General features: G+C 40.7%; 1 protein-coding gene and 1 long non-coding RNA gene across 3 annotated transcripts; one reads left to right on the forward strand and one right to left on the reverse strand.

Moving 5' to 3' along the window:
• Window positions 1-382: 382 nt before the first annotated feature.
• pcp4a (Purkinje cell protein 4a) lies at window positions 383-25,025 on the reverse strand. 2 transcript variants are annotated; one of them, XM_035627058.2, is made up of 4 exons: window positions 24,893-25,025; window positions 8,733-8,784; window positions 3,809-3,841; window positions 383-1,295 (listed from the first exon to the last, which is right to left on the reverse strand). In XM_035627058.2, the coding sequence occupies exons 1-4, from the start codon at window positions 24,899-24,901 to the stop codon at window positions 1,165-1,167; spliced, it is 225 nt and encodes a 74-aa protein (XP_035482951.1). In that variant the 5' UTR covers window positions 24,902-25,025; the 3' UTR covers window positions 383-1,164. The 2 variants fall into 2 exon arrangements, with proteins under 2 accessions (XP_035482951.1, XP_035482953.1); XM_035627060.2 differs by lacking the exon at window positions 3,809-3,841 and having other exon boundaries at window positions 24,893-25,012.
• On the forward strand, window positions 7,664-13,062 carry LOC118301490. The gene is made up of 3 exons (XR_004790316.2): window positions 7,664-7,732; window positions 11,481-11,579; window positions 12,565-13,062. It is a non-coding gene; the product is annotated as an uncharacterized LOC118301490 (long non-coding RNA).
• Window positions 25,026-26,593: the final 1,568 nt, after the last annotated feature.

Below are 26,593 nucleotides of genomic sequence, written 5' to 3' on the forward strand. Positions count from 1 at the left end.
CTCTCACCCGCTTTAACCTGAGGGGAGGAGGGGGCACAACTTTCAGGCCCCCATGCAACTTGTGTAGTGAGTGTATAGGGCCACCTTGCTCTCTGTCAAACTCTCCTGTGGGACATTTGAAGACACTTGACACTTGAGGGCCCCTCCAAGGAGGCCTCTATGTAGGCTCTGACCCACAAGTTCTTCTCCACCACCACCAGTGTCTAGATTCGGGAGGCTCCTGTCCTCTCTCTTTTTTTCATAAGATGCCTCACATTGAGTCTAACCATCAAAGATCTCTGTTCCTTAAATTGTGTCCTTTACTTTCATTTGATATCCCCTTATAGAAATGTATAAAGGACCTAAACAGAGTGAAATTAGAAAGTAAATCAACTTGGACTCCTTTAGAATTCTTCATTTATTTAACTGTGTGTGTGTGTGTGTGTGTGTGTGTGTGTGTGTGTGTGTGTGTGTGTGTGTGTGTTTGTGCAAGCTTGCATGCATACATGTGTACAGGATACAGTAAATGTGTGATCCAATTGAACAATGATATTGATTAAATCACACTTGAACACAAATAAGGATAGAAACACAACTACTCGAACCATAAGCACAACATCTACAGTCTCTACAAAGACAAACATCTCAGTGAGGTTCATGTCGTCAGGTGAACAGACACAGTGGAAAGGAGCTCACCGACACCAACAAATTAGAGACACCTCATTGATTTTGAAAGCATGAGTAATACAGTGTGAAAGCAGGATGATTTTACCCAGCCGGAGGGAAATGCCAATGAAATTATGCACGTGGTTTTAAATTGTCCCTGAATTAAAGAAAATAATTGACAATTTATGATATCATAGTTTGTTCTGTTTACATGGGTATATTACAGTGATAGTGACATAAGAAACATTATTAAGTGAAGTAAAAAACATAAATAGCAAAATTATAGGAAAGATTTAAACACGTACACCCAGACTTTGATAATGTATCACTGTTTTATATATTAGTCATTCTAACTATAAATTATGCACAGACTTTGACAAACATACTGTTTAGATCCCCTGACCTCCACCTTCAGGAACCCCACCCACCACTCTTCCTTCTCAGTTCATGACGGTGCAGTTCTGTTGACATGCAAGACCAGGCCCAGTTCAGGTGGCGACGCTGCTGACGGCGCTCGCTCTACAACTTCACATCCTGTTTCTTCTTCTGGAATTTCCTAAACTGAGACTGGATGGCGACAGCAGCCTTCTCCGTCTCAGGGTTTTCCATGTCGATGTCGATATCCTGCGGCAGGTTGTTCTTCTTCTCATCTACGGACAGGACAGGGGCAATGATGAGGAAAGGCATGACTGATGTGTTTCAGGAGCATCTTTAGCTAATTACAATGCTCTAAGTTCTCCGGCACTGCACCAGAACTCCAGTGAGCCAGGGATGTTTCAGATTAAAAAAATAGATAATTAAATCTCCATGGAAGTATTCCTACACATCTTCTATCTGTCACAAAGCATGAATACAGCAATGTAGGTATACAGCCATTCTATTAATTGGACCTGATTTATTACTAAGAACCTTTATTTACACGCAGAGCAAAGTGTCAGCTCAATATGTGGTTTATTGAGCTGCAATGGAAAGGCTGTTTGTTTTGTTTTCATATCAGGTCCGTGATCTTTTGGACAACTTTGGCAATCATTTGACAATTGTAGACCTATTATGCTGCATGCTGTTCAGAGGCTGGGTATTGGATAGCATTTATGGCTTTGAAAGTTGTGCTTGGTCTTGGATACAATTAACTGAGGAAATGGCGAGTAGGTGATACATTTTTCAGCCATTTGGTCATTTCAAGTTAACATGAGGATTCACATTAAGAAACCATTACATTCGGTGTTCTTGTCTGAAAAAGGTTGTGATATCACATCCATCACTCATCTGGCTTGTAGCCTGAAGCTCGCTAGACTGTTTATAGCATCTTATACCGCCACAGTTTCTCTAACAGCTTCCATAAGTGTTTTGTTTGTAGGTTCGAGGTTTGGGGTTAGGATTAAAATCCCCCAGTGATCACAGTTACAGTCCCTAAAGAATCAGGAAGTAGACAGTGCACTTAACCTTTTTGTACATTTTATTGTTTTTTTTATTTGTATAGGCTGAAATAAATTAAATTTTTTCACTTGATTGTTTTCTTCCGTTCATGGCACATGACAACAATATTACCTACTAAACAACAGCAACAACGTGTCAGCACGTAAGCATGCTAATGTTAACATTTAGCTCAAAAGACTACTGTTCCTGTTACTGCGTTGACATTAAATAAGATGGGAGAAATGGGAAAGATTCGCATGTTTGTTACTTAAATACCATGCACTGACAAATATTGTATCTAGGGATGGGACAACATCACTTTTCTTGTCCGATCCGATACCGATCCTACAACCTTGAGTATCTGCCGATACCGATCCAATGCTAATCTGATACAATTTTTCCCCACTCGTAAAATAAAATATTAATAATGCATTGTTCAGGATGCACTTTGTTTAACCTAGCCATCTAAAACCTCATACTCCACTGTGAAACAAATTATCAATTCCCCTAAAGGAAGATATACTTAGCCAGTAACAGGACTGTGTTATGGAATACTGCTGTTTTATTTCTCACAGAGCTTGGCAGAATGTTTTATGGTCAGCAGGATTAAAACAAGCAAAAAAAAAATTTAACTTTAAACTGTTAATTAAATAATAAGAAATGAACATAAAAATATGTTGCCGGAATGTCGTTCAAGGCTTAGTAGATATGTAAATAGGCATTTATTTGGTATGTTAACTGTAATGTATCGGATCGGATTTTACTTCTTATTTCTTCCGATATCCGATCCAGTCATTTTGGCCAATATTGCCTTGAAACCGATATGGAATATTGGATCGGGCCATCCTTAATTGTATCAAGTACATTTGGGCTTAAATAACTTTAAACAATGGTCTGTTTTTCACCTTCTGGGTTAGTCAGGGATTACAGGAAAATAAATCAAGTCCTCGGATGTTAATATGAAATATTCAATATTTTCTCCCACATTTGCATCTTTGTGAGGGAGGAGCTGAGCTAATTTAAGACTAAAACACAGTGTGCCCTCCGCATCATCTATTCAAAGAGAGGCTAAACTCTGGCACACCTATAGTCCAACAGTTACTTTATATAAAAATAGCTCAACATATAAATGAGGTCATAACATTTTCCAAGAAAAATTAAATGAAATTGCAGGGTTTACAGACAGTTTAATCTGTTGAAATGGGACTTTGTTCAGGACAGTACAAAGGTCCACAAATCAAGGCAACTGCTCTCCAGTCTTAAATTACAGAAGACAAACTCTAATCCAACATTCATGAATAAACTGCCATCTTCTCCATGCAAACAGCAGACTATTATTTTCAAACCACTTTTTTTATTTCTAATACTGTCTCAGATCCTCCTGTGTGAACAGAATGAGACATTATCATAAACAGCAAAATCACATTGATGTGCCAAATGATGAGAAAACAGTGGACACTGAACTCAAATCAGTGCGGAAATCTCAAACATTGGTGTGAAGAGAGTGACAAGGTTGTGTTTCATTTTATGGGCTGTGGCTTCAACTCTTACTATAGATCTTGTGGAAAAGGAGACACAGTAAGAACGAAACCGCAACTCATCCACTCACTTATACCAAAAGGTCAGTTGTGTATTCAAGCAGCACTGTTGTCATGCAGTGCAGCGCTCCGTGCATGATTGTGCTGACCTGCCGTGCAAAGTGTGTGCTCCAGCATGAACAGCGATTTTTTCCAAATGACCTACTTACGTTTAGATGGGACCTTTGGTTGACCTTGAAGCCCTTGGAGGACACATGTGACAGTGAATACAAATTTCATTTCATGATTGCAAAAGCCGCACAAACCTCTCTGTCTCTCCTACACACACACACACACACACACACACACACAGACACACACAGACACACACAGACACTTTCTACAGTCACACCTGCTCCACAGGGCCGATACCCTTTACACCAACATCACACGTTCAGTAATGTGTTGTGCTGCTGCACGAATGAATCAAATTGCCACAATGGGTGATGGGATTATTTCCATGTGAGGTTTGTGAAAGGTCATGTGTAAATTGGCTCCTGTGAGATTTAAGGCAACATAAGAGTATGTGGACAAAGATCGATGAAGGCCCAGTCTAGAAAATACTGAGCAACAAAACCACAAAGAGATGAAATCAATGGAAACTGAACCACAATGGAAACACTTTTTATTCCCTCCTGCTGTGAAGTAAATTACTGTTTTGCATCCAGACATGATGGTCTCACATGTCATGACAAACCTTATTCAGTATCACTGTTAGCTTGTGAGCTAGTTGGCGGGCAAATTGCAGAAAACCGCCCAGTTAGGATTTTTAAGTGTCCTTCAATTGAGTCATTAGTCATATGAAGTGTACAAAATTCCCCATTCCTTATAATGAATAGTATCTTTCCCATTTGAAAGCTGGAACTTGCATGTATTGGTCACATGTTCAGGTCATGTGAAACCAAAGGTTTATTCGTTTAGCTTCAGTCAAAATAAACAAACAACCGGTGGGGAATTTTTTTTTTTAAATACGGAGGAATATACTTTTTTGTTTGAGTGGAGCCTTTTTATTGTGAAGATGTGTGTAAAATGTGTGTGAGTGTGATGAATTTTCGTATCACCCAATTCTGTTGTTTTCCCCTCTCTCTTGTATCTGAAGCCTATATTATGTGATATTTTGATCATGTGTTGATCAACGTTACTGTATGGTGCAATAACCATATGATTATTTAAGTATGGTAATACAATAAGTAACTTTTCTATACAGAAAACATGTATGAGTAAATTTATGTAAGTTCAGTTCAAAAAACAGTATCTTTCTGCTGTTTTTTGTGGAAAGAAAAAAACACGGTGAAACTGGGCAGATGTCAAATGAATGCAATTCACGCCTTTTTAAAATCAAATGAAGCTGCCTAAAATCTCTCCCGATCTCTGCCGGGGTGTTTCCCATGTGGACTGAGCCTGAGCCGCAGCACACTTCATCATCCCAGAGGTTTAGTCAGGAATCCATTCCAGTACGGGTCTTAACAGTATTATCAGCAGCCCCAGAGAGAGGAGAGAGATGACACGAGGTCTCCAGGTACACGAGAGCTGCTTTACGTGCTGAATAGGTGTATTAAGCCATTTAGCAGTGAACAGGCTCCCATTAACCTGCTGCAGCCACTGTGTGAAGAGAAGGTTGACTATGGAGGAGATTACACTGGTTCCTCTGTGTATTGTATGAAACCTAATTTTAAAACTGTAAAAAGTGCTTTAAGGATTCATAGTACCTGCGTGTATGGTTGCAAGTAGGGAAACCGAGCAGCACAAACACAACCTGATGAATGTATATATAAAGCTTTCTGAGCATCTGTTCATTCTTCGAGCCAGAGAGGAAATGTCAAAATGATTCTCATTCTTCTCTCCTGAGCTGAGGCCATGAAAACAAACCAATTCACTGGTCTGAGGTTCATTAGAAACAGGCCTTCGTTCTTGTTTCTACTAATTTTGCCTGGATGACAGTTTTGCACTTAATACCTTTTATGAATTTCAAAGGCTCCTGCCAAGTACTGCGAGCCCAATTTTAACGCTCATAACTCGAGGGATTCGAATTACATTATAATGCCAAAAATACCATGGCCTAGTTTGTAAAGTAGGTCTTCCTGTAAATTGCTACCATGGTGGAGGAAGCCATTATCACTGCGGTGTGTTGTTTCTCACATTACCTCTGACAGCTCTACCCACAGTGTATGAATGTGAGAGAAAACGCGCGGTAAATAGCTGTATGATAGTATAGTGTATGACTGGGTGTGAATGGGTGAATGTGACTTGGACTGTAAAGCGCTTTGAGTGGTCAAAAAGTGACGTATTCAAATCTATTCGCAGGGTCACATTTTCTGAATGATTGTGTGATCTTGTTTTATTTTACACTGTGTTTGATTGTATTAATAAGAGATAATAGACAAAAAGTATTTTTAATGATAACAGAAATCAGTGTACTTCCCAATGTACTAAGACACAGCAGCACCTTTGCTTAAAGAAGGGAGAGACCAGGGATCAAACTACCAGATCACATTTCCACTTTGTCGCTGAGCAAATCTCCTCAGTGGGGCCCCTAGTTAAATTCACATTTACTTGTTGATTTTGCTGTTTCGTTACAGATCTTTCTTCAATGTACATACAATAAACCAGTGGTAGGAAGTCATTAAGTACATTTATTCAGGTATGTCTTCATAAAACATTGTAGCTACGTTTAAGTCCTCTGACTTCTTCAGGAACTGGAGCCTACCCACCCAAAAATTGGTTGAAAAGACATCTTTGTCATACGTCTATACCACATAGATTTGGTTGAAAACTGAAAGGTTGAAAAGAAACAACTCCTCTTTGTACAGTTTGCTGCATTTACTCATGGTATTTAGAGGTTTTCGTTCTCTTGACAGAGTTAGTATCATGTTATTATTTAAAATCAGTGAAATCAACTTCTCAGTAAAACTAGTTCAGTTCTAATACATGTTAAACCATCAAGATAATTACTGAAAATGGTGCTGTCCATGGCAACAAAAGGGATCAAATTAGCTGGAGCTCTTTTTTATTATGAAGCATTTACAGTTTTTCTCGATTGCTTACACACTATTCCTAGAACTAATAACTAAACATCCCAAACCATAACGCCATCTACCAAAAGACAGACACTTTCCCCAAAACTCTAAACACTATTTCCCCGTTTAAACACATGATTCAGGTTTGCTGAACAACTTGTGCTAAACTCTAAACACAAATGCCTTCATCTATCATTGGTTACACCACATGTTCATTCAGAAAGTTATCACAACTTGAACACAATTAGCACACAATTTCACAGGTGGAAACACTGGAGTCAAAATTGTTCACACACCAATCAGGATAGATAGTTACAAGGGCCATTGTTTCAGATGAAATTCATGCAACTCTTGTTGACCATGTCCTTGGTTGGGCCATGCAGCCAAAGCTTTACAGTAGTTTCTATACTGTAATTCGAACCTGCAGAGAGGATAATAGCTAGTAATTGACATACTGCTCTCTACTGTTACTTTGGATTCCTGTACTCTGTGCTGTTACAGCACATACATGTACTTGTTATGATTCTGCCCCCATGACCTCTGTGGACTCTTAAAATCTTTTAGTTTTCCTTCCTGGTCGGGTTTTGTTGCTTTAATGAACCCTTTTTTTTGATCTGATTATTCCCCTTGTTGTACTTTTCCTTATGTATCGGTATTATTAGTTTCTTGATCCCTTGTTGTTGTTAGCTGTTTTATTTTGAAGTAGTTCCTCGTGTTTCCGCACTTCCTGTTTCCCTGTCTTTTGTCTCTTCACTTTACTTTTCCTGTGTCTCCTCCCCCTGTGATTGTCTGCACCTGTTCCTAATTTGTCTCACCTGTGTTCAATTGGCCCCGCCCACCTTGTGTCTATTTAGTCTCCGTGCTTCCCTTTGTCTCGGTTGGTTCGTCTGTTGTTTCCCCCCGGTCTGTGGTTCCTGTGATGTTCTTCCTGTGATGTTCTTCCTGTGATGTTCTTCCTGTGATGTTCTTCCTGTGATGTTCTTCCTGTTGATTTCCCCCTGGTTCCATTGTTTTGCTACGGACTACTTTTTGCTACATTTTTTGGACACTCTTAGTTGGATTTTGTCTCTTTACTTCGTAAGTTTGTTTTCTTTTCAATTTATTAAAACATTTAAGTTTCACCACCTCTGCATTTGGGTCCAGTACCTGCGTATCCGTGACAGTACTGTAGCTGTTGTGCTGTATGCTGTCTGAAATGCGTTGAATTACTGTACCATATCACAAACAGGTACAGCAATTTGTAGTGAGTGTATGCTCCTAGTTTGTAAATTGCATGGTTTCCCATCAGTACTTAAAACTGAGATGACCTAATGGAGGTAGGAGACATTTTTTTCAAAAGCGTAGAGGAAAATTGTGTATATGGTCTGGCCAACAATACAATTTGCTTACAGAGGAGACGGACTCAATTTCCAACTTTATGTACAAAATGTTTTTTTCTTATGTTAGGGTATAATCCATTACAGTATTAGGTTAATTTTTTGTCATTGACCAGGAAGTGACTATACTGTATTCTGCAGTACATTACTGTAAGGATTAAAAAAAATTCTAAATCTATATACAATTTTTGTCTTTATATTGTTTTGAGGAAAGAGTTGTTGTTCAGGGCTTCAGGCGTCCTTCTTTGCATTAACAGGTTCTTATGGAAGTGTTTTGAATTGATCCCACCAGTGTTTAATGGCAGTTTGTAGTGTGTGAATTTGATCCTTTAGTGTGATGTCTGAAGGCAAAGTTTGGTTTTGATGAAAGAGAACATGGTTTTGAGTGGAGAGTTTGGTTTTGACTTGGAAGTTTGTGAAAATGAGTGTGCAGTTTTGCGTCTGTGTATGTTTTGAACAAAAATCAAATAACCTTTAGTTTTTTTAATATCCGTTTCTGAAAATAAAATCCAATGACCAAAACATACATGGACCGGTTATGCAATTGTGTTCAGAGTTTTGGGAAATGGAGCATTATTTAAAGAAATGTGTCTTAGCACTCGAGAAAAACTGTAATGCAGAAGCTCTGGTGAAAACCGCACGGGAGTAATATTCTGTATTTCATTGCATTGTTACAATTTTCATAGCATGAGTAGCCTTACCTTGGCCAGCAGAAGGTTTGCTGTTTCCAGTCATTGCTCCAGATGCCTGTCTCTGTAAACACAACAGAAAAGGATATCATCATTATTTATTTTTGAATATTAAGCAAGCACGTGCCTAGGTGAGAAAAACAACAACTTTTCATCTATTCCACAGAATGCTCACTTGCACGGATTTAAATTCATACAGTGATCACAAAACAAGTTTCATGTACAGTATGTCCAGAAAAAGCTTCATACAGGCCATGCACACATTAAACTAAAGCCGGTGTCAGAGAACAAGTTGGCGCTCAGCCTCTGCTCTGTGTGAGGCTCAGGATGAGCTGTGGTGATCTATAATCCATGTTTCTGCAGCAGAAGCACGCTCTCTCTGCCTGCTCGAACAGCTCCCAGCTGTTCTCCCCGGACAGGCTGGTACTGCTCTGCAACGTTACAAGATGCACTCAGCTCCAAAAATAAGACACTTTCCAAAGGAAAGACCTCCTCTCGTCCGGTCTGCATCAGTAGCATCACTCACATCTCAAAATGCACCGAATAGAAAAATTAAAATGCAAAATAAATGTTTTTATTATGAGAGCACCATTCATACAGCTGAGCATTGTGTATGCGATTTGATATAAAGCACATTGTTTTTCACAGCAGACACCATCCTTCCATCACCCATAGCTCAGCCTCAATTATTGATAATGAGTTTCACATGCCTAAGCAGTTTTGATGTGTTTGAGTCCAATGTGCAAAAAGAACAAATAAAACTGTCTTGAACAATTCAACATCCTCCTCCTCGTGTCCCACGCGTCATCATGAGAGCCGGTGGGAGAGAAACCCGCTTGGCAGTGTGGCCATCATCTGCTTTTCTGTTTACACGTCGAAATGCCACTGGGATTCCGAGCATCGCGCAGACTCTCATCCACCCGATCAGGGTTTGCTGTTCAGCAGGAGCAGTGCCACACAGTGCCGGTGCCAGACATCGCACCTTCGCCCACCAGGACGTGACTCAGCAGTGAGCACACAGCGGCAGCCAGAGCGGACGAACAATGAACAAATGTGAAAGTGATTGTCTCTGTGCAGTCGGAAGACACAATGCAATATTGAGGAATTGAGACAAAAGCACAAATTTAATAACAAAACAGCTGCAGGCCAAAACTTTCTGATGTTTGCTTCTGTGATTTGTCTCAATTTTCCTTCACTCTTTTCACGTTCACTCTGTACTCTTTTCTTCCATCCTCCTTGTCTTTTCTCCTCCAGCTTTTAGCTTCGACAAACTCCCGTACACCCAAAGCTTTAGACTGGCTTAAGACCCAATAACAGATATGAGAGAAACTAATCCAAGTTCAAAGACTTAGACTTCCTCCACATTAGATCTCATTTCAGCTATAAAACATTTGTAGAATTTACAAGGGACTAAAAAAAACTCCCTGATCACACCTCAGCACCTCACTGTGCTATTTGTGTCTGTGGTGAGTGGCTGTGTTGTGATGAAAGTATCATCAGTAAGATTATTTTTGTCTCAAACTGTGAAGTTATAAGACATGGACAAAACGTTATGATGTAACTTTATTTTAACTTGACTGTATTGATCCAGAATTTATGCGCAATAAACCTAGAAAAGATGTATCAGATTAATGAGCATTTGTCGTCCCACAATGTAACACTGAGGTCTATGATCAAAAATACATTCAATTATATCTTGAGTTCTGGTCAGAGGTCAGAGGTCACAGGAAAGCAGATATGATGGTGAGAAAGGCGCTCGGGGACCTTATTCTCTTGTAAACAATAAGACACCTCTGCGGTTCTTCTGCCCTTCTGCTCACTACTTCCAGCACGTTTTACTTTTCAAACAAACATTAATTAGATATTGCTGACATCACTGAGTTAGCTCACTGGCTTTATTACTCCTCTCTAAATGTCGGATTGTTATGCTATGTTTTGGCATTTACTATTATCTGGTAAATGTCACTTAGGGCCACAGTTCAACAAGAAGGGCGACAGAGGCGGTTACGTAAGTGCAGAAAGTCAGAGCGGCACCGCCAGAATGCCACCAGACGCCCACTCCACCATCAGTCAGCCCTAAGTCTGGGACATTCTAGCTCAGATTATTTTGTAATGAAAGGGGCACAAAGACGAAACTGAGAGAGAAGGAGAAAAAGAAAGCCCATGTAGAGGTTTGTAATTCTATGTGGATAGTGATAAGGATGCTATAGCTGCCATACTCAGATACAGACCAAAGCCTATGACGACGTATGTACGTCCACGATAATACCGGTATGAATTTTAACATGATTAAAGAAATGTGAAATATCGCAATATCAATGATATCGCAATATCAATGATATAGCGACGCAATGACATATGACACATTTACATTCACATTCTGTGACGATGATGATTCAGTATACCCCTTGACTGGATCTAGCCATTTCGTTGCCCTAGGTGAGATAAGGATTTGGTGCCCGGCTCCCAATTCCCAACCACCAACACATTACCCCACCATTCCTGCCTCATCATTTCTAGTCATTTAATAGAAACAGGGTTCGGCATTATCACAATTATTGATCAGACACAGTCCCTTGCATACTAGGAAGGAGCAGATATCCAGACATCTACATACTAGGGTTGGGAATCTCAGGTATGTAGCCGATAAGATACGCAATCTAGATCCACTGTGAACGATTACATCCTGCATTACTACTGATTCTTCTATTATCATTATTCAATTTCTTTTTGTTGCTTGTTGTTTTGTTGGACCTGCAGAGGTGAGAGAAGGATGTAACATTAGCTGGACAGAATGATCAGAACTCAGTTGGATCTCCATATGGACATTGGAGAGACATGCCAATGGTGCGTGTAAAAGTAAGTACATTCAAATCATATCCAGATACAACTTGAAAAATCAAGTCACTGAAAACAGTTTTGAAGTGTTATTTGAAATATAATATCAGACATATCTTAGTCTCTCATGCAGGTCTCTATGATTTTAAGAGACAGAGGAATCTTTAATCTCCATTTGGGATCTCATTACTTTTGATCTAGGCATTGGATCAGCCAGTAGGAACCGGCAGGGCTAAAAAAAAGTGTGATGTAATGAGTTGCCAGAAGTATTCATGGCTCAAAGCTGCCTTTACCAGAATTGTATTAAGGAATACCTAGCTTTGTATTTGGTGGAGCCAGTACTTATTTAAATCATTTTGTTCAGCTCAGTTAAAAGACTTGTCACAGTCCATGCAGTTCAGAGGCAGTTCAGGTACATATCGCAGGTATAGTCTTTAGTCGTTAGTTCAGTCCTTTGCTTTATCACAACATTACTTCCGTTCAGTTCAAAACTAACCTATACAAGCACTACACATACATGTATGGTTAATAGCTGAGCATCCAGATATTTACAATCCAGTTATCAGATTGTAAACATTGAATTATGTGACTCTCTCTGTCATTCAAAAGTGTAAGAATGTTTGTTTGTTTCTTGAAGATTCCTGTGTGGTATCTAATTAAAATACAGATTATGTTAAAACGTACACTGCATCTTTATATTACCATCATGAGATTCTGTCCAGCATCAAATCTACGGTATTAAATAAAAACTAGCTTGCTGAAAATGCTCGGTGTACCTATCTTGAATAAAACAAGACGAGAAAAAGCTGCTTTCAGACAGCCAAGGTCGGTGCCATCTGTAATTATAGAGAGGGCAGTTGCCACTGTTGTGAATGCGAACATCTCTTAATAATGAGCCAACTTTTTCAGCTTGCCACTGCGGCTCACCATGTGACCATGGCAACTACAGAATCCTGTGAGGGAAACAATGTAGAAGCTAATTTTACTGTATCTGCTTTCCCTGAAGGACACACCACTTCACCAACAGAAAACACACATCAATGAAGAGAAATGGGAATAACATAATTTTAAACATCAGTCTGATTATCCGGTGTGGGACAATAAACAATGTTGCTGATACTCATATTTCAGCAACAACCCGCAGTATTTAGCAGTGTCAGCAGTGGTGATGTCAGTTGCCAGGCAGCGGCTGTGGCAGTAACTCACTGTCTAAAAGCATCACAAAAGTCTACAGCCACACCAGCAACTGTTGGTACAGCAATGCTTTGAGCTAAATGGTAACATCAGTGTCATGATTCTGCCCCTAGGAACATAAGTTCTAGTGGCCTTATATATATTTTTCCATTTCTTGTGCAGCTTGAAGTGCTTAGCAACTTAAAGATATCTATGTTATCCCGTGTTTGTGTTTTCTTCAGTTTCCTGTTTTATTTTGAAGTCCCTTTCCTTGTGTTGCTCACTTTCTTTCCCGTGTCTTGGTGTCTTTACTTTTCCTGTGTCTCCTCCCCCTGTGATTGTCTGCACCTGTTCCTAATGTGTCTCACCCTGTGTTCAATTGGCCCCGCCCACCTCGTGTCTATTTAGTCTCCGTGCTTCCCTTTGTCTGTGTTGGTTCGTCTGTTATTTCCCCCCAGTCTGTATCTGTGATGTGGTTCCTGTGATTTCCACCCCCAGTCGGTTAGTGTTTTTGGACTCTTGTTTGTTCCCTTTGTGGCTATTGTTCTGTTCCTTTATTCCTTTTCTATATCTGTGGACACCCTTGGTTGGATTTTGGTTTGCGTTTTACTTTGTAAATTTGTGGATTTGTTTTGATTTCTATTTATTAAATCATTACTTTAAATGCGCCTTGCATTTGGGCTGCTTCCTGCATAACCGTGACAATCAGTAGGGTAACATGCTCTCAACGACAGTGCTAACATGATGTTAGGCAGGTATAATGTTTACCCTTTTAGTTTAGTGCATAAGCCAACTAAACCCAAAGTAAAGTCAATGCTGAATTCCATTAGTATTAGAATTGGATGAATACAAATTAACTTTTTTCTATTAATAGTTGCTCTGAAAATTCACCCAAGGCCATGGTGGCACAATTCAAAAAGTCAGTGGATTATATAAGACTTGAATATTAGTATAAATATATATATATTGTTGGTCCATTCCATGATGTTTAGAAGGTTGACTAAATTAATCGACCTGAATCGGAGCGACATAAAAGACCCTGAGAATCATTCAGATTTATCCTCTCCATCAAAGTAATCACTGCCAGCATGGCTGCAAATATATGGTACTATCTAATCATCCTGTATACTCAGCATTGTTGTCAGTTGTGACCACAGCCTTTATCCAACTTCATCATGTTTGGAATCTTTCGCTTCCTCTGAGCTGAGCACACTGAGCAGATCTTCTCTACAGTTATATCTCCATTTACTCTAATAGTAATTATACTCATTGCTTTACTGCTGCAGCCGATGCACTAACAGACAAACATCAACAGACACTCCTTCAGTGCTGCCAAACAGAACAGCTCTTTATTGGGAAGCTGGATGAGATCACTGGCCGCCCACGCCTTCATTGCCAATAACATGGTGAGCTAAAGTGAACCTAACACTGTGTTGCTGGCTGGTGTTTGAGCGCGGCTTGTGTACAGCTTGTGTAGAGATGCGGCGCTGTCACAGTCCCCGCGGAGGAGCCTGCTCCCTCTCCCATATGCTGACGACAGAGGGAGCTTGACAAATGGAGAGCAATGTTGATAATTACACCGCTAATGATGATGCCCTTCTGTACAATGTGTGCTACATGTGGTTCTCTGTGCCATGGTTGACTAACCATGTACAAAGCTTGATAAACTCTAGAAATTATGTTGTTCACACTTGAGCTTCTGGATCAGAATCCAGTCGTTTTCCATAAAAGATTTCAGTATCATGGCCACAGTGTGTCATGGTCAGACGTATGACAGTCACAAGCAGCCATTTCTTCAAAACATCATCATCAGTCCTTAAAGTCCATGTGGTATGACACTTCTTCAGTAAGACACAAGTAAAACTGATACATACAGTTTACACTCAAAAGTTATAATGCAACAAAAAAGTGATTCACACTTAAAGGGGCAGTAAGCGATTCTACACCTTAAGATACGTGCTGGCAGGTGACGCTGCAACTCCACGGTTTTGGCCCAGTGGTGAGTGTATCGGACTCCCACATCGGAGGGCGCGGGTTTGCAGCCCTGGCCAGAGCAGTAAAATCACAACATCAACAAAACAAGCATTTTCCAGAATTGCTTATTGCCCCTTTAAAAAGCTGTTTTGTTGTTTTGCTGCATTTGCATCACAGGTGTTATGCAGAGGTGAAATGTCTTTGAATGCAGCATCTTCAGTATTCTCCCTTTGAAATGTTCGCCAGTGACACCGTTTAGGGTTGAATATGGCATTGGACTAAACGTGTTCATCTCATTCGATTTTAAATCTTTCCCATTTCTGATTTAGAGCAGAAACAGTGATACTTGGACTGCTATTAGTGCAGAGTGCCTCCATACAATTAACTTGTATACATCTGTCACTGTAGCAGATTAGTTTTCACTACCACTAAAGACTATAATTGGTATTCAGACGCAGAAGGATTTGCACTGGTTACTAAAGATGTATTGTTTCCATCGCTGCTTCCTTGTGTGTTGCTCATCCCTCTTTTTCTCTTTGACTGGGTTGATAGAACACAACATGGTGTGATACTGGTGGGCATGGAGGGGAATTGGTAAAATAAATAAATTACCTTCCCACTGTGTGGGGGGCTATTTCTGGTTCTTATGGCAGCTCATGCTCCCCAGAGAGACTCCATGCTGCACTCGGGATCTATTAACAATTTAACGAGGAGACAGCAAAACTAGGTCACAGACAGCTCAGCCCAGCACCACTACAATTCCTCAGCAGCTTCCCCACTAGCGGACTGGAAACAGGGATGGCAGCATGGAGGAGGGACACTGCTGAGGGATGATTGACTGAACAAGCAGTGTGATGCAGCACTGCTAACAACCATGGTGGTCACACTGTTGATTATGATTAAAAAATGACTTTCCTTTTTTGATAAAGCTAATTTGCTAATTTAAAAGCAGGTTAACAGCTTTTCGATATAAACAGCAATTTGAGTTTTTGGGATGTAGAGGAAGCTGTCATGATCCTGGAGTATCATGAGCTCGTGGTGAACTGTCTGAGCCTGTTATAAGACTGTGTTTTCCTTGTGGACATTATTGTTTAGTTATGCTTTTATTTACCACTTCATCGTGTCTCTGTTTAAGTTACCTTTGTTATCCCTTGCAGTGTTTCCTCTAGGATTTTTTTCAGCAGCGGGGCCAAAAGCACAGGTAGAACTGCATTACAATATAACTTTTTACCTCCACAAACATGTTTGTTTGTTGGATTACTAGTTATGCATAATCCTGCAAACTAATAAACCAACAAACAAACAAACAGATGAAAACATCCCTGGGTCTGGGATAAAACCATTAGATTAAACTTTGGTGTCGATACCGATTAAGGGGCAGAGCCAAGATTTATTTATTTTTCAAATTCTTTATATTTCATGATAAATAAAAAATTAGAACTAGTCAGCCCTGCAGGTATGTGCTCAACTGAGTGCCATAGTGTCAGTATGTGATTTAAACAGTATGTGATTAAACACCAGCACTTGTTTAAACTTTTACCCTCTCATTTGAATGTAGCCAGTCAGGCGGCACAGTGGGAGTGCCAACTGCGGAGCAACTGCACAAGGTTGCCTTTACAAAAAGTTGATGGAGGCTCAGCCTTTGCCACAACATAACACATCATCATGGGGAAGGTGCTTTAATCACATGTAAGCATGCCCATACCTCTGACAGATTACTTAGTATTGTGAGCATTGTACTTTGCCTGTTTATCCTGCGACTGTTCTGACAAAAGATAAAATAGCTGATGCTGTGAAAACTTTATAGAGTTATAAATTCAATCGCAGAGACAGAGATCCTACTCACATTTTCTCCAGCAGATAAGCAGATGTCAAAAGCGATGATCATATTGCAACAACTCACTGGCAGAATATCTAAGTTAATGTGTCTGATGATTAATTAGTTCAAGTGCAGACCTTGAGTTTTGCTTCTTTTCATTATTCTCCTGCATATCCAACGCCATCTTCAGTTTCCAGCTCATTAGCTGTCCATAGCAAAGATGTAGTTCTACTACGTATGCCAATAATATAAGAAATAATGACAGCAAACTCATAGTAATTACCTGCACTTCAACAGCCAAAATAAAAAATCAACAGCTGATTACAGAACACATTGTGTGACAATGAAATAAAGGAACTGTCCTCTCTTTATCTCTTTACACAGAAGTTTTTATGAAAGCTGCCTAACTTCCTTATTCTCTCTAATGCTAATGTGTTCAATAATTAAAATCAGTCATTTATACCCTAGACTTTAATTTAATACAGCTGTAATTAATTATGAAGACTGTTTTCTATCATTAGAGGAAGGGGTTAAATGACGGGAACACTATGGGGGACAAATATAAGCTCTGGTGACTCAAAGTAAGCTCACACATCACCATCACCATCTTTACTGCTCACCTCTAGCAGAAAAACAGTTTCTTTAGATGTTTGTGAAGTTCTTCTTCCATTCATTTTGACAGTGGGGGCAGGAGTCTAAGATATATATATATATAAAATCCAATCCATGTACATGTATCGATACCACTGTGATTTTTCATGTTGTTTTGCCAGTGGTGGTGTTGTTCTTTTTGCAATTTGAGTAGAATGCCCCTTTAAATCTCAAACTGTTCTCTATCCCCAGTGGCAACTTATTGGCTGTTGAACAGAATCATTACAGTATGAGGTAGGTACACTCTGCCGTCCAGCTGGAGTTGTTCAAGTTAAACAAATGGCATAGGAGCATGGTGCTACCAAAGAACATTTGCATGAAATAGTTTGGGCCACCCAGCAGCATACGTGATGTGCAGAATGTCCCGCCTCTCTCTTTCTTAAAGCTACTGTAAACACACGGGATCATTAAAATGAGGGATAAGGAACATTTCCTTTGCCCTGTTGACTGACTGCAGAATTTGGTGGGGCACAGGTCCAGCTCATCCTGTATTCCAGGTACAGAAAGATAATGTTTCGATCAGCTCACAGATTGAGGGCTGCGTTATCCCTGACTGAGTGGTGTGGTAAACAATTTCAGTGACAAAAACAGGAAAAGGCATTGCCTCTCAAACCAAATAAATGATGAAGGGCAGGTATTTTTATTCAGATCCTCTGCATCATGAGTTGTTTCGGTTGGATCTGTGCTCTAGTTAGCTGTCTCACTATCACTTCATTTCTGTGTTTGTGTCCATTAGTCAATTGCAGCGGGTGGAGACAAGTGGAGTGGTGGGATGAATCTCAGGACAGTGGAGGAAGGATTTTTTTTTTCTACTGGGAGATTTAATTTAATACAATTGATTTTAAAATCATCTTTTTTGATTTATTGTTTTAATCCTCAGTGTAAACCAGAGAGGAAAGCAAAGGGACACAGGAATGATGTGGCGCATGTGTCTATCACTTGAGAGCCAAATGAACGGATTTGTATTGTATTCCTTTAAGGTGACTGTGTAATATTGCAGACTGGAAACAGGTGATGTATAATGTTGACAGTTCTGCTTCTTTTGGATTACATGTATATGCAATTCCTCAGAAATGATGGCGGTCACGTTTGAGCCTTGGGTGAGGTTATTGGCAGTTTTATCGTAATCTTCTGATTTCTCTTGTCAACCACTCACTCCTCACTCTCTAAGGTTTGTTATTTTCTCTCTGCAAAAGCCAGGATTATCCCGGAGGCCGGGTTATGCCGAGTGAAGGCACCACTGAAGCCTGTTGACAATTTAGATGGATTACAGATTATTGTAGTGTAATCTCTGTTCATTGTTTAAAGTGGGATTAGGGTCAGAAAACATGCCTCATGACAAATCATGGAGAGAAAAGAAAATTCATAATTCATATTAAATTAACACATTTTCTGTGATCTGGGGACATTTCTTTTTCACAATCACTTCATCAGTCTTAAATCAGCAAAATGGAGTTTTAAAGAAAATCCTTCGCCAACCACTTTTCCTCATCTCAGCTTGTTGCTCCGTTTTACATTGATCAGCAACTTTTAACACTCTTGTGTCATTAACTTAATAGTAAGGGCTCGGGTCCACTTTGGATGATGAAACAAATGGCTTTGCCAAGTAGCCACCACTCTCACTGTAATTAAAGTATGGGGTACAGAAGGTGAACGCGGCGAGAGACCACTTAAACATTGATGCATTGATTAAAGGTTGTATGTAAAACATTAATACTGCGTATGGCAGTCTTTCAATAATTACATTCTCAAACTGATTTTATACAGATGAGTAAGGAATTGCCATTTAATTATTATGTATAGCCCTCCCACCAGAATACAGAAGACAACGCCTTGAGTGACTTAACATCCTGAAGCCCAGTCAAATCTTACAAACTCTAATGTCAGGCAGCACTTAAGCACGATGTGCTGCAATTAACCTGCAGCAGAATTACAGCGACATCAGTAGAAATTCATACTTCCACTCTGCCCAGAGTTATTTGTATCAGCTTTTAGCAGCTGGCGCTTTCACATATACTACGAGTTATACTAATGGAATGGGAAATTATACAATGTCTGATGTGTGAGGATTTAGGAACTGTCAGTTGATTACAACTTAGTCAAATTTTTATAGTGTAAATGTTCCTGTCGTTTATGATTAGTGCTGATATCTGGAAATGTGGCGACATTGCTACATTGATGTCAGACTATTGACCAACTTTCTGTCTGAACGTTGATCCAACGTTGATTTCTCTCCCAGTCTGATGTCACAGTGGGACTCTTCTGACGTAATCCCGTCTGCAATCTGAGAAGTCTTCACTTTTCTGGTGAAGGGGTGTGATATTTCCTACACATTTTGAAATCTGTTGACCAATCACAACAGACCGGTCCAGGTGGCCAATCAGAGCAGACTGGAGTTTATTGGGAGGGGGAGCTAAAAGAAATTCAGGTGTTTTAGACAGAGGGAGAATAGAGGAGCGGCAAGAATGGGCAGTATGAGAACACTGATGTCTTTCCTGAACATTAGAGCATGTGAACCTTTTCAAGTGATAACCCAAAAATGAACCTGAATGTGAGCATAATATGTCCCCTTTAACAGCCTGTGTGATGGTCTGACTGCTCATGTTTTTTCCTGCTGTCACATTTTATTGTAGTGATGTTCTCAGATCTTAGATGTTACCACGACATCATAACTGATAAAAGATGGTCAAACCAACCAAAATAAGACTGAAGCGCCAATAACCCATAATTATGCTTTAATATTAATTATGTTGTTCATATGATATCAACCTTTCAAAACAAGGTCCATTTAAAAAACATATCCTGAATTAACACTTACTAATGAAGCTCTGGGTTCAAGTAAACTAGCCACTAGTTTATGCTCTGCCCTTTGTCAGAGCATAAACTTTATAAAACAGTCTAAAAGCCCTGCCAGGGGCCCCCGCAGGATGTTCTGCTGCTGCTCACACTCCATGTGACCAACATGATTTGACTACAACTGACCGACAGTGACGGCTTTACCACCCAGTGCTCTCATTGATGGTGGAAAAAAGGACATGAGTAAAGAAGCGCTGACATCAGGAATCACAAATTCCATTTGAGGAATATTTAGCGGGATGTGATTCTAGGTCAGAGGTCTCAGACTCCCGGCCCGCGGGCCAGACACGGCCCCCTAATTGATTTCATTTTTGATGTGAAGTTATAGTGAAACCAGTGCCGCAACCTCACTCTTTCTTGTAAAAACACAGCGCACGGCACGCGCTTTGTGTTCATGCAACTGTTACGAGAATACAGTAAGTTAGAGGGAGAATGGCAGGTGTTGAGTGAGTAACTTCAGTGAGTGTGTGTGAGAGCGAGCGCGGTAACGGTGTCGGGGTGAGAGTGACTGATTGACAAGTGACAAGCTAGCGCTGTCTTTTGTTGAGAGGTCAACATGTCGTGGTCGAAAGTCAAGAGAAAAGTTGATGATGAGCACAGACTATTTCAGGAGAAGTGGGAGATGGATTCTGTTTTTGTTGAGTTCAGGGGCACCTTCCTCATTTGCAAAGAGAAGATTGCCGTATTGAAGGAATATAAGGTAAAGTGGCATTATTCAACTAAGCATGCAGAGGAGTATGGTAAATAGGAGGAGAGGAGCAAATGAGCTGCACAGCCAAATAAAAAGCTATGCATGCAACAAAACCTTTTCCAGAAGGTAAGCGAGGAAGCCAATGCAGCGGTGAAAGCCAGTTTTGTGGTGAGTGAGATGATTGCCAAAACAGGAAAGCCGTTTACTGAAGGCTAGTTTCTACAACACTGCATGATCATCTGTCCAGAAAAGAAGGGTAACTTCAGCAACATCAGCCTTTCAGCAAACACAGTGGCAGAGAGGATTACCGAGCTATCAAATTAGATTTATGATCAGCTGTGTGACAAAGGCAAAAGTTTCAGTGCATATTCTGTGGCCCTGACGAGAGCACTGACATAAATGGTAATGCTCAGCTCGCCATTTTTGTCAGTGGTGTTGACAAGCAGTTTGAAGTGACAGACTTTGTGTGAAAACAATGCAAGGCTGTACCACAGCTAACGATCTATTCGAGCAACTGTCTGACGCAATTGAGCATGCTGGTCTGTCATGGAAGTCGCTTTGAGGAATAACAACAGATGGTGCACCATCAATGTTCGGGAGTAGAAACGCAGTGGTAGCGCTTGTGCAAAATAAATTGGGGGAGGAAGGTACAGCTAGGGCAATTCCTTTGCACTGCATTATCCATCAGCAGGCACTGTGCAGCAAATGCATGAAGTTTCAGAATGTGATGTCTGCCATTGTCAAATGCATAAATTGCCAGTTCCGTCCTTTTTGGAGGAAACTGATGCAGCATATGGCGATGTTCTGTACTTCACAGAGGTACGTTGGCTCAGCAGGCGGACTGTCTGAGAAGAGAAGTGAAAACCCCCATGGAGCAAGGCAGGATGGATCTCCCTGAGCTTTGTGATCACAGCTACATGATGGACCTAGCTTTCCTACGTGTCATCACACAGGAGCTGAACACACTCAATCTAAAGTTGCAGGGCCCAGGCCAGCTCGGTACTGCAGCTTTTGAAAATGTCAAAGCATTCTCCACAAAACTGATGTAATGGAAAGCCCGGCTGTCTGAGAACAAACTGCACCATTTTCCAGCTTGCAAGTGTGTTGTGGAGGAGGGCATAGCATTCAGTAGGGAGAAATATATTGATGCCATTGAGAAGCTACAGCAGGGATTTGAACAGCGGTCTGCAGACTTCAAAAAACACAGTGCCACATTCCACATTTTTGCAGATCCCTTCACCTCCGATGTGCAAAATGCCCCCAGTGTGCTACAAATGGAACGCATTGACCTACAGTGCAACTCTGAGCTCAAAGCCAAGTTCGTGTTAAGACTGGGCTTTTTTTATGCTGCACTTGACTGGCCCCCTACTGACCAGACTGGACACTCATCCGCCCCCAGGTAATTTGGGTTTGAGACCCCTTGTCTAGTTTAATGAGGCAGATATGATTCTTGTTGAGACTAACAGCATCACTTAATGTTTCCTCTATGTGCCTCCTTGTAATAGACTTCTGTACAAACAGTACCTTTTACACACATCAGCAACACTGAATTTGACACCCATTGGACAATTTACCTTTTACCAAAATACAGACCGACAGGAAAGAGATGGTGCATGACAACGAGCAGTCACATGTTGACTTCTTTTACCGACTCTGAGCCACCAGGGTCCTCTGTGTGTGCCTGGTGATAAACTAACTGGTAATAAGGTACGGAAAAAGTCATTATCTTCTACTGAAAATCCGAAAGGTGGAGCTGACATATCTTGGCAACTGCACACAGTTGGCTGCAACCTCTCCACTGAGTGCCATCTAATTAAATTAGTGTTTAACAGAGGCTTAAATGGAGGTGGAATAAGTCTCCAGTCCATCATGTGAGCCAAACATGACAATGTTGCTGACACTCGATTCTTTACACCAGCTGGGGTTTTTTTGACATGCAAAAGTAAAAAGAAAAATGTCAAAAGGACAGAATGTCTCAAACAGAGGCTTCCACTAATGCATTACATGCATTGCCAATGGATTACGTGATTTGGATTTATTGGGCATAACACAAGGAGGTGCCACTGAGCGAGGGTTTTTACAGAAGCAGCATCTTAATTCAGACAAGAAGAACTAGGAACAGATGGAATTTCGGTTGATTTCCACACAAGGAGGACATTTAGGATTATTCAAAACATGTAGCATGAATGATGAAATGTTACAGTAATTTCAAAGTCTATGACTGGCTGAGTAGTGCTGCCTCGAAATGGTGCACTGTTCATTACTATGGTGACAGGCAACCTATTTCAGCTACTTTCACCACGGGAGCCTCAAACTGCCTGCTGACGTTTATGGATACTACCAGAGATGAATCCGCACGCAGTCCTACCAGTGGTTATGGCCTCATTTCTTCCCATTAATCATAGCACTGTCAATGATATTGACTTTTCCAAACGCTCTCAAGCCGTGCGACAAGGATGTTGGCTAATCTGTTGGAGTTTTTGAATATTTTATCAATCACGCCCGCACTCTCTGGCAGTCGAGCAGTTTGGATTTAGTGGACAGTGGTAATGCAGCTACAGTGAACCACAGTTTTAGGGCTTTTTATTGGAGTGTTGATCAATAATATACTGCCTGCCTCTGATTATATTATCAATATTCAAGTGCCCCTAGAGAATGAAGACTCCAATGAAGCCAATTATCTTGATGAGCACCAGGGCACCATTAAAACTCTGTGTGGTTCTGAACAGAGTAGCGTCAAGGGAGAGCGGTGGAGTGTGGAGGTACATGGAGCCTTGATTTATTTCATTTTTTTAATTTAATAATTAATTCAGAGCAACAGCTTAGCCCTTTAGGTTCATTCATTCATCACTGACATGAGATGCAAGTGAATGTCCTGCGTCTTCCTGTGTGTAATGTCTTATTTATGCGACTCGAGCTTCAGCATCTACACAGGAGGACAGGGAAGAAGTCAGCACTGACTGTTCCGTGTGACACAAAAAGACGCTGCAAGTCTGCAATGAAAAATTCATTATGACCGAAGAGGCAGCGGGTGTTCACTACAGTTTAGACGCTGTGCGAGCAATTTGTTTCATTTTTATTGCATATAATCAAAGAGCGTCTCCTGCAACTACATTCTCAAGCTGCAACAGTGGACCACACGCTGCAGCTGCCAGGACTGGACACCATCCACCACAGGCAGCTCAATTTACAGCAGGACAAGAAGAGCAGAATGATAGTACTGTATATTATATATGCTTTTAGTCAGTCCAGCTCCTCAAGGTGAACAAACTCCTGATGAGGTTCTACCGGAGCCTGAGCTCCCCCATGGACATTGTGTTTTTTTTCTCTCTGGCTTAGCAGCAAGCCTTGAATAATTCACTGCACATAGGATGTGCTCTTTGCCAGTGCGTCGTTTTTCAGGGACGATTCCTGCTGGGGTCCTTTCAATCTCCACTCTAGCATTGTCAGGGACTCACCACCTCTCGAGTCCAGGTACACGTTGTAATGGCTCAGCTTCAGGAAATGATGCAGAGCTCAATCTTGCCTCTGCTTCAGCAGAGATGTGTGTTATAGTCTTGTGGACTCGCTCTCACATTCTGACTGTCATTTGTCAAGTGAAGTTTGGGAGATTTGACACTTGTCTATTTCACCCTCCTTCAAAAACATCACAGTCCTTAATATGTGAAATGTTAATATGTTGGCTTGTCAGCAGGTCACAGAGGGAATCATCAACTGCTTCGCACACAGTGACTAACTGGCAGGCTTTATAATGTGGTCCAGTTGCCACATGCAGAAGACCAATTAAAATAAACTGTTTGGAATCTTTAATCCCGGACGCATGGCGAATATGTGAAACGCAAAAAAATGTGGGCATCCTACTGAAAATAATTTCAAAGCAACCTCCTCGGTTAAACACACAACCACAATCCATTATTTATTCTAATCGTTGGGTTAAACTTTATAGCATTGATTTCACAATGATACACAAGCATGAGAAACTAAGCACAGGAGTTCTGTCCGTGTCGTTGGACAAAGCGCGACGCTTGGGAGCCAATTCAACTGATATTGTACTTGCGCGCCGCCACCTGTCTTCAGTTCCTGCTGCTGCTCCTGGACTGTGAACTTCTGCTGATGCTGAGGAATAACTGGGAGCAGAAGGGGCATTTTGCATCTATGAAGATCACCTACCTCACTCATGGTTGCGCCGTGCGTGTCTGCGTGTGGATCCCAGTTATGTGTGGTGCGCACCGGTCAGCCAAGGCGCAGTCCTCTCCAAAAACAGCTCCGCTCGCACACGCGCAAGCCGCTCTTATAGCGCGGTCCGCCGCGCGCTCCTGCTGGAGAACCAATAGGCACGGGGTCTCCTCGGGGTCTGCCCCCCCCCCCCCCCCTCACCTGCCTCATGTTTGGCTTGCCCTCACTTCTTATTGTCCGTGGATATATACTGGGGGGGTGAAAATGTAAGGGGGGGAATCAAATACATCCCCAGTTGGATAACGAAGAAAAAAAAAACGAGTGTGAAATATTCTGTACACCGTCTGCATATTGGAGCACCAGTACAGGCTTTGGCAACATCTTTTGGAAAGGAGTCATATTCTGATTGTATTTGTATTTGTTCATATTCTGACACCAATATCCGAATTCAGCTTCGCTTAAAATTCATAAAAAAATTAAGAATGGATATGATACGTGAATTAACTCTTTAGGCTCCGTCATCTATAAATCATGCAGCAATCTGTCATTTACGGAGAAATTGTTTGTGAATTTGGAGAAAATAATTTCCAGTGAATTATGTTTGATAAATACAAATCTTTGACAGGTTTATTGGGCATGTAGGATGGAAGTATCCTATCAGATTGTTTATTTGAGTAGAGGTTCAATATAGTGTAAAAATGGTAAAGTCCTGCTTTTAAAAAGAGACTGAGAAAAATCTCATGTAAATGTATTTATGTTTTAAGATGATGCATTTAAGTATACGCTGCATTTTAGCATGTCTAATGTAGAGCAGATTTTAACACTGTAGCAATGTTTTGTGAGGGTATAATAAGCTGTTGTAAGTGATAATGTATATTTTATGAAATCTCATAGCTTCTCTACAAGCCATATTCCACTATTGTTGCCTTATTAGGATTCTTCTCGGGTCTAATTAGCCCGGCCAGCTGAAAGGACCTGCATGGGTGAGCAGAGCCTCTAATTTTCAAAGTAACAAGTAACTACAGCTGACACATACAGAAAGAGAGTGGAGTGGGAAAGAAACAATATTTCCCCCTGAAATGTAGAAGATATGCATGCAAGTTCAAGCATCTGAAATTGTATATTATCCCCCTGTAGAAGCCTCAGCATTCATGGCATGAGATGCTAAGCATAACTATTGAAGGGGGTGAATACTTATGCAATCAGTTATTTCACATATAACTTGTTCCACCTTGAATATATTAGCAGAGACAGTTTTTCGTTTTTACCATTAATCCGTAAAGCTGGTGCTATATTGTTTTATTATTATCGGCAAATCCAGTTGAATGACCTCCCCAGGCCTCTCTGCTCTTTAGAGAATGAAATTGCTGAGCTGTTTCAGAATAAACTACACAGGCCGTACAGACTGTAATGAAATAATGTGTTACCCAGGGCAACACTATGGCTCGTCTATGTGCTTTTGGTGGTTTCTAGTCCACAGTGCAGTTCTATAGCAGAGAGGGACAAAGATAAAAAGTGTCTTGTGCCTCACACCTACAACCTTAATTGTATAGTTTATCTAAACGCAATAAAATGACACTATAACCAAGTGGCCTGTTTGGGGTTAGCCCATGACCACTCGACTTACACTGTCTTTTGCATTGCAAACAACATCTGTCAAAACTGGATGAAAAATGTGATTTCAGTTTAATAAAC

The sequence above is a fragment of the Scophthalmus maximus genome, chromosome 2 (genome assembly GCF_022379125.1).
Source record: "Scophthalmus maximus strain ysfricsl-2021 chromosome 2, ASM2237912v1, whole genome shotgun sequence".
NCBI lineage: Eukaryota > Metazoa > Chordata > Actinopteri > Pleuronectiformes > Scophthalmidae > Scophthalmus > Scophthalmus maximus.

Bases quoted from the DNA above. Each gene is read 5' to 3' on its own strand.
- pcp4a (XM_035627058.2), bottom strand. The intron at 3,842-8,732 runs GTAAGGCTACTC...GTGTCCTCCAAG, and splicing joins CAAACCTTCTGCTGGCCAAG to GGCTTCAAGGTCAACCAAAG. The intron at 1,296-3,808 runs GTAAGTAGGTCA...TCCTGTCCGTAG, and splicing joins ACCAAAGGTCCCATCTAAAC to ATGAGAAGAAGAACAACCTG.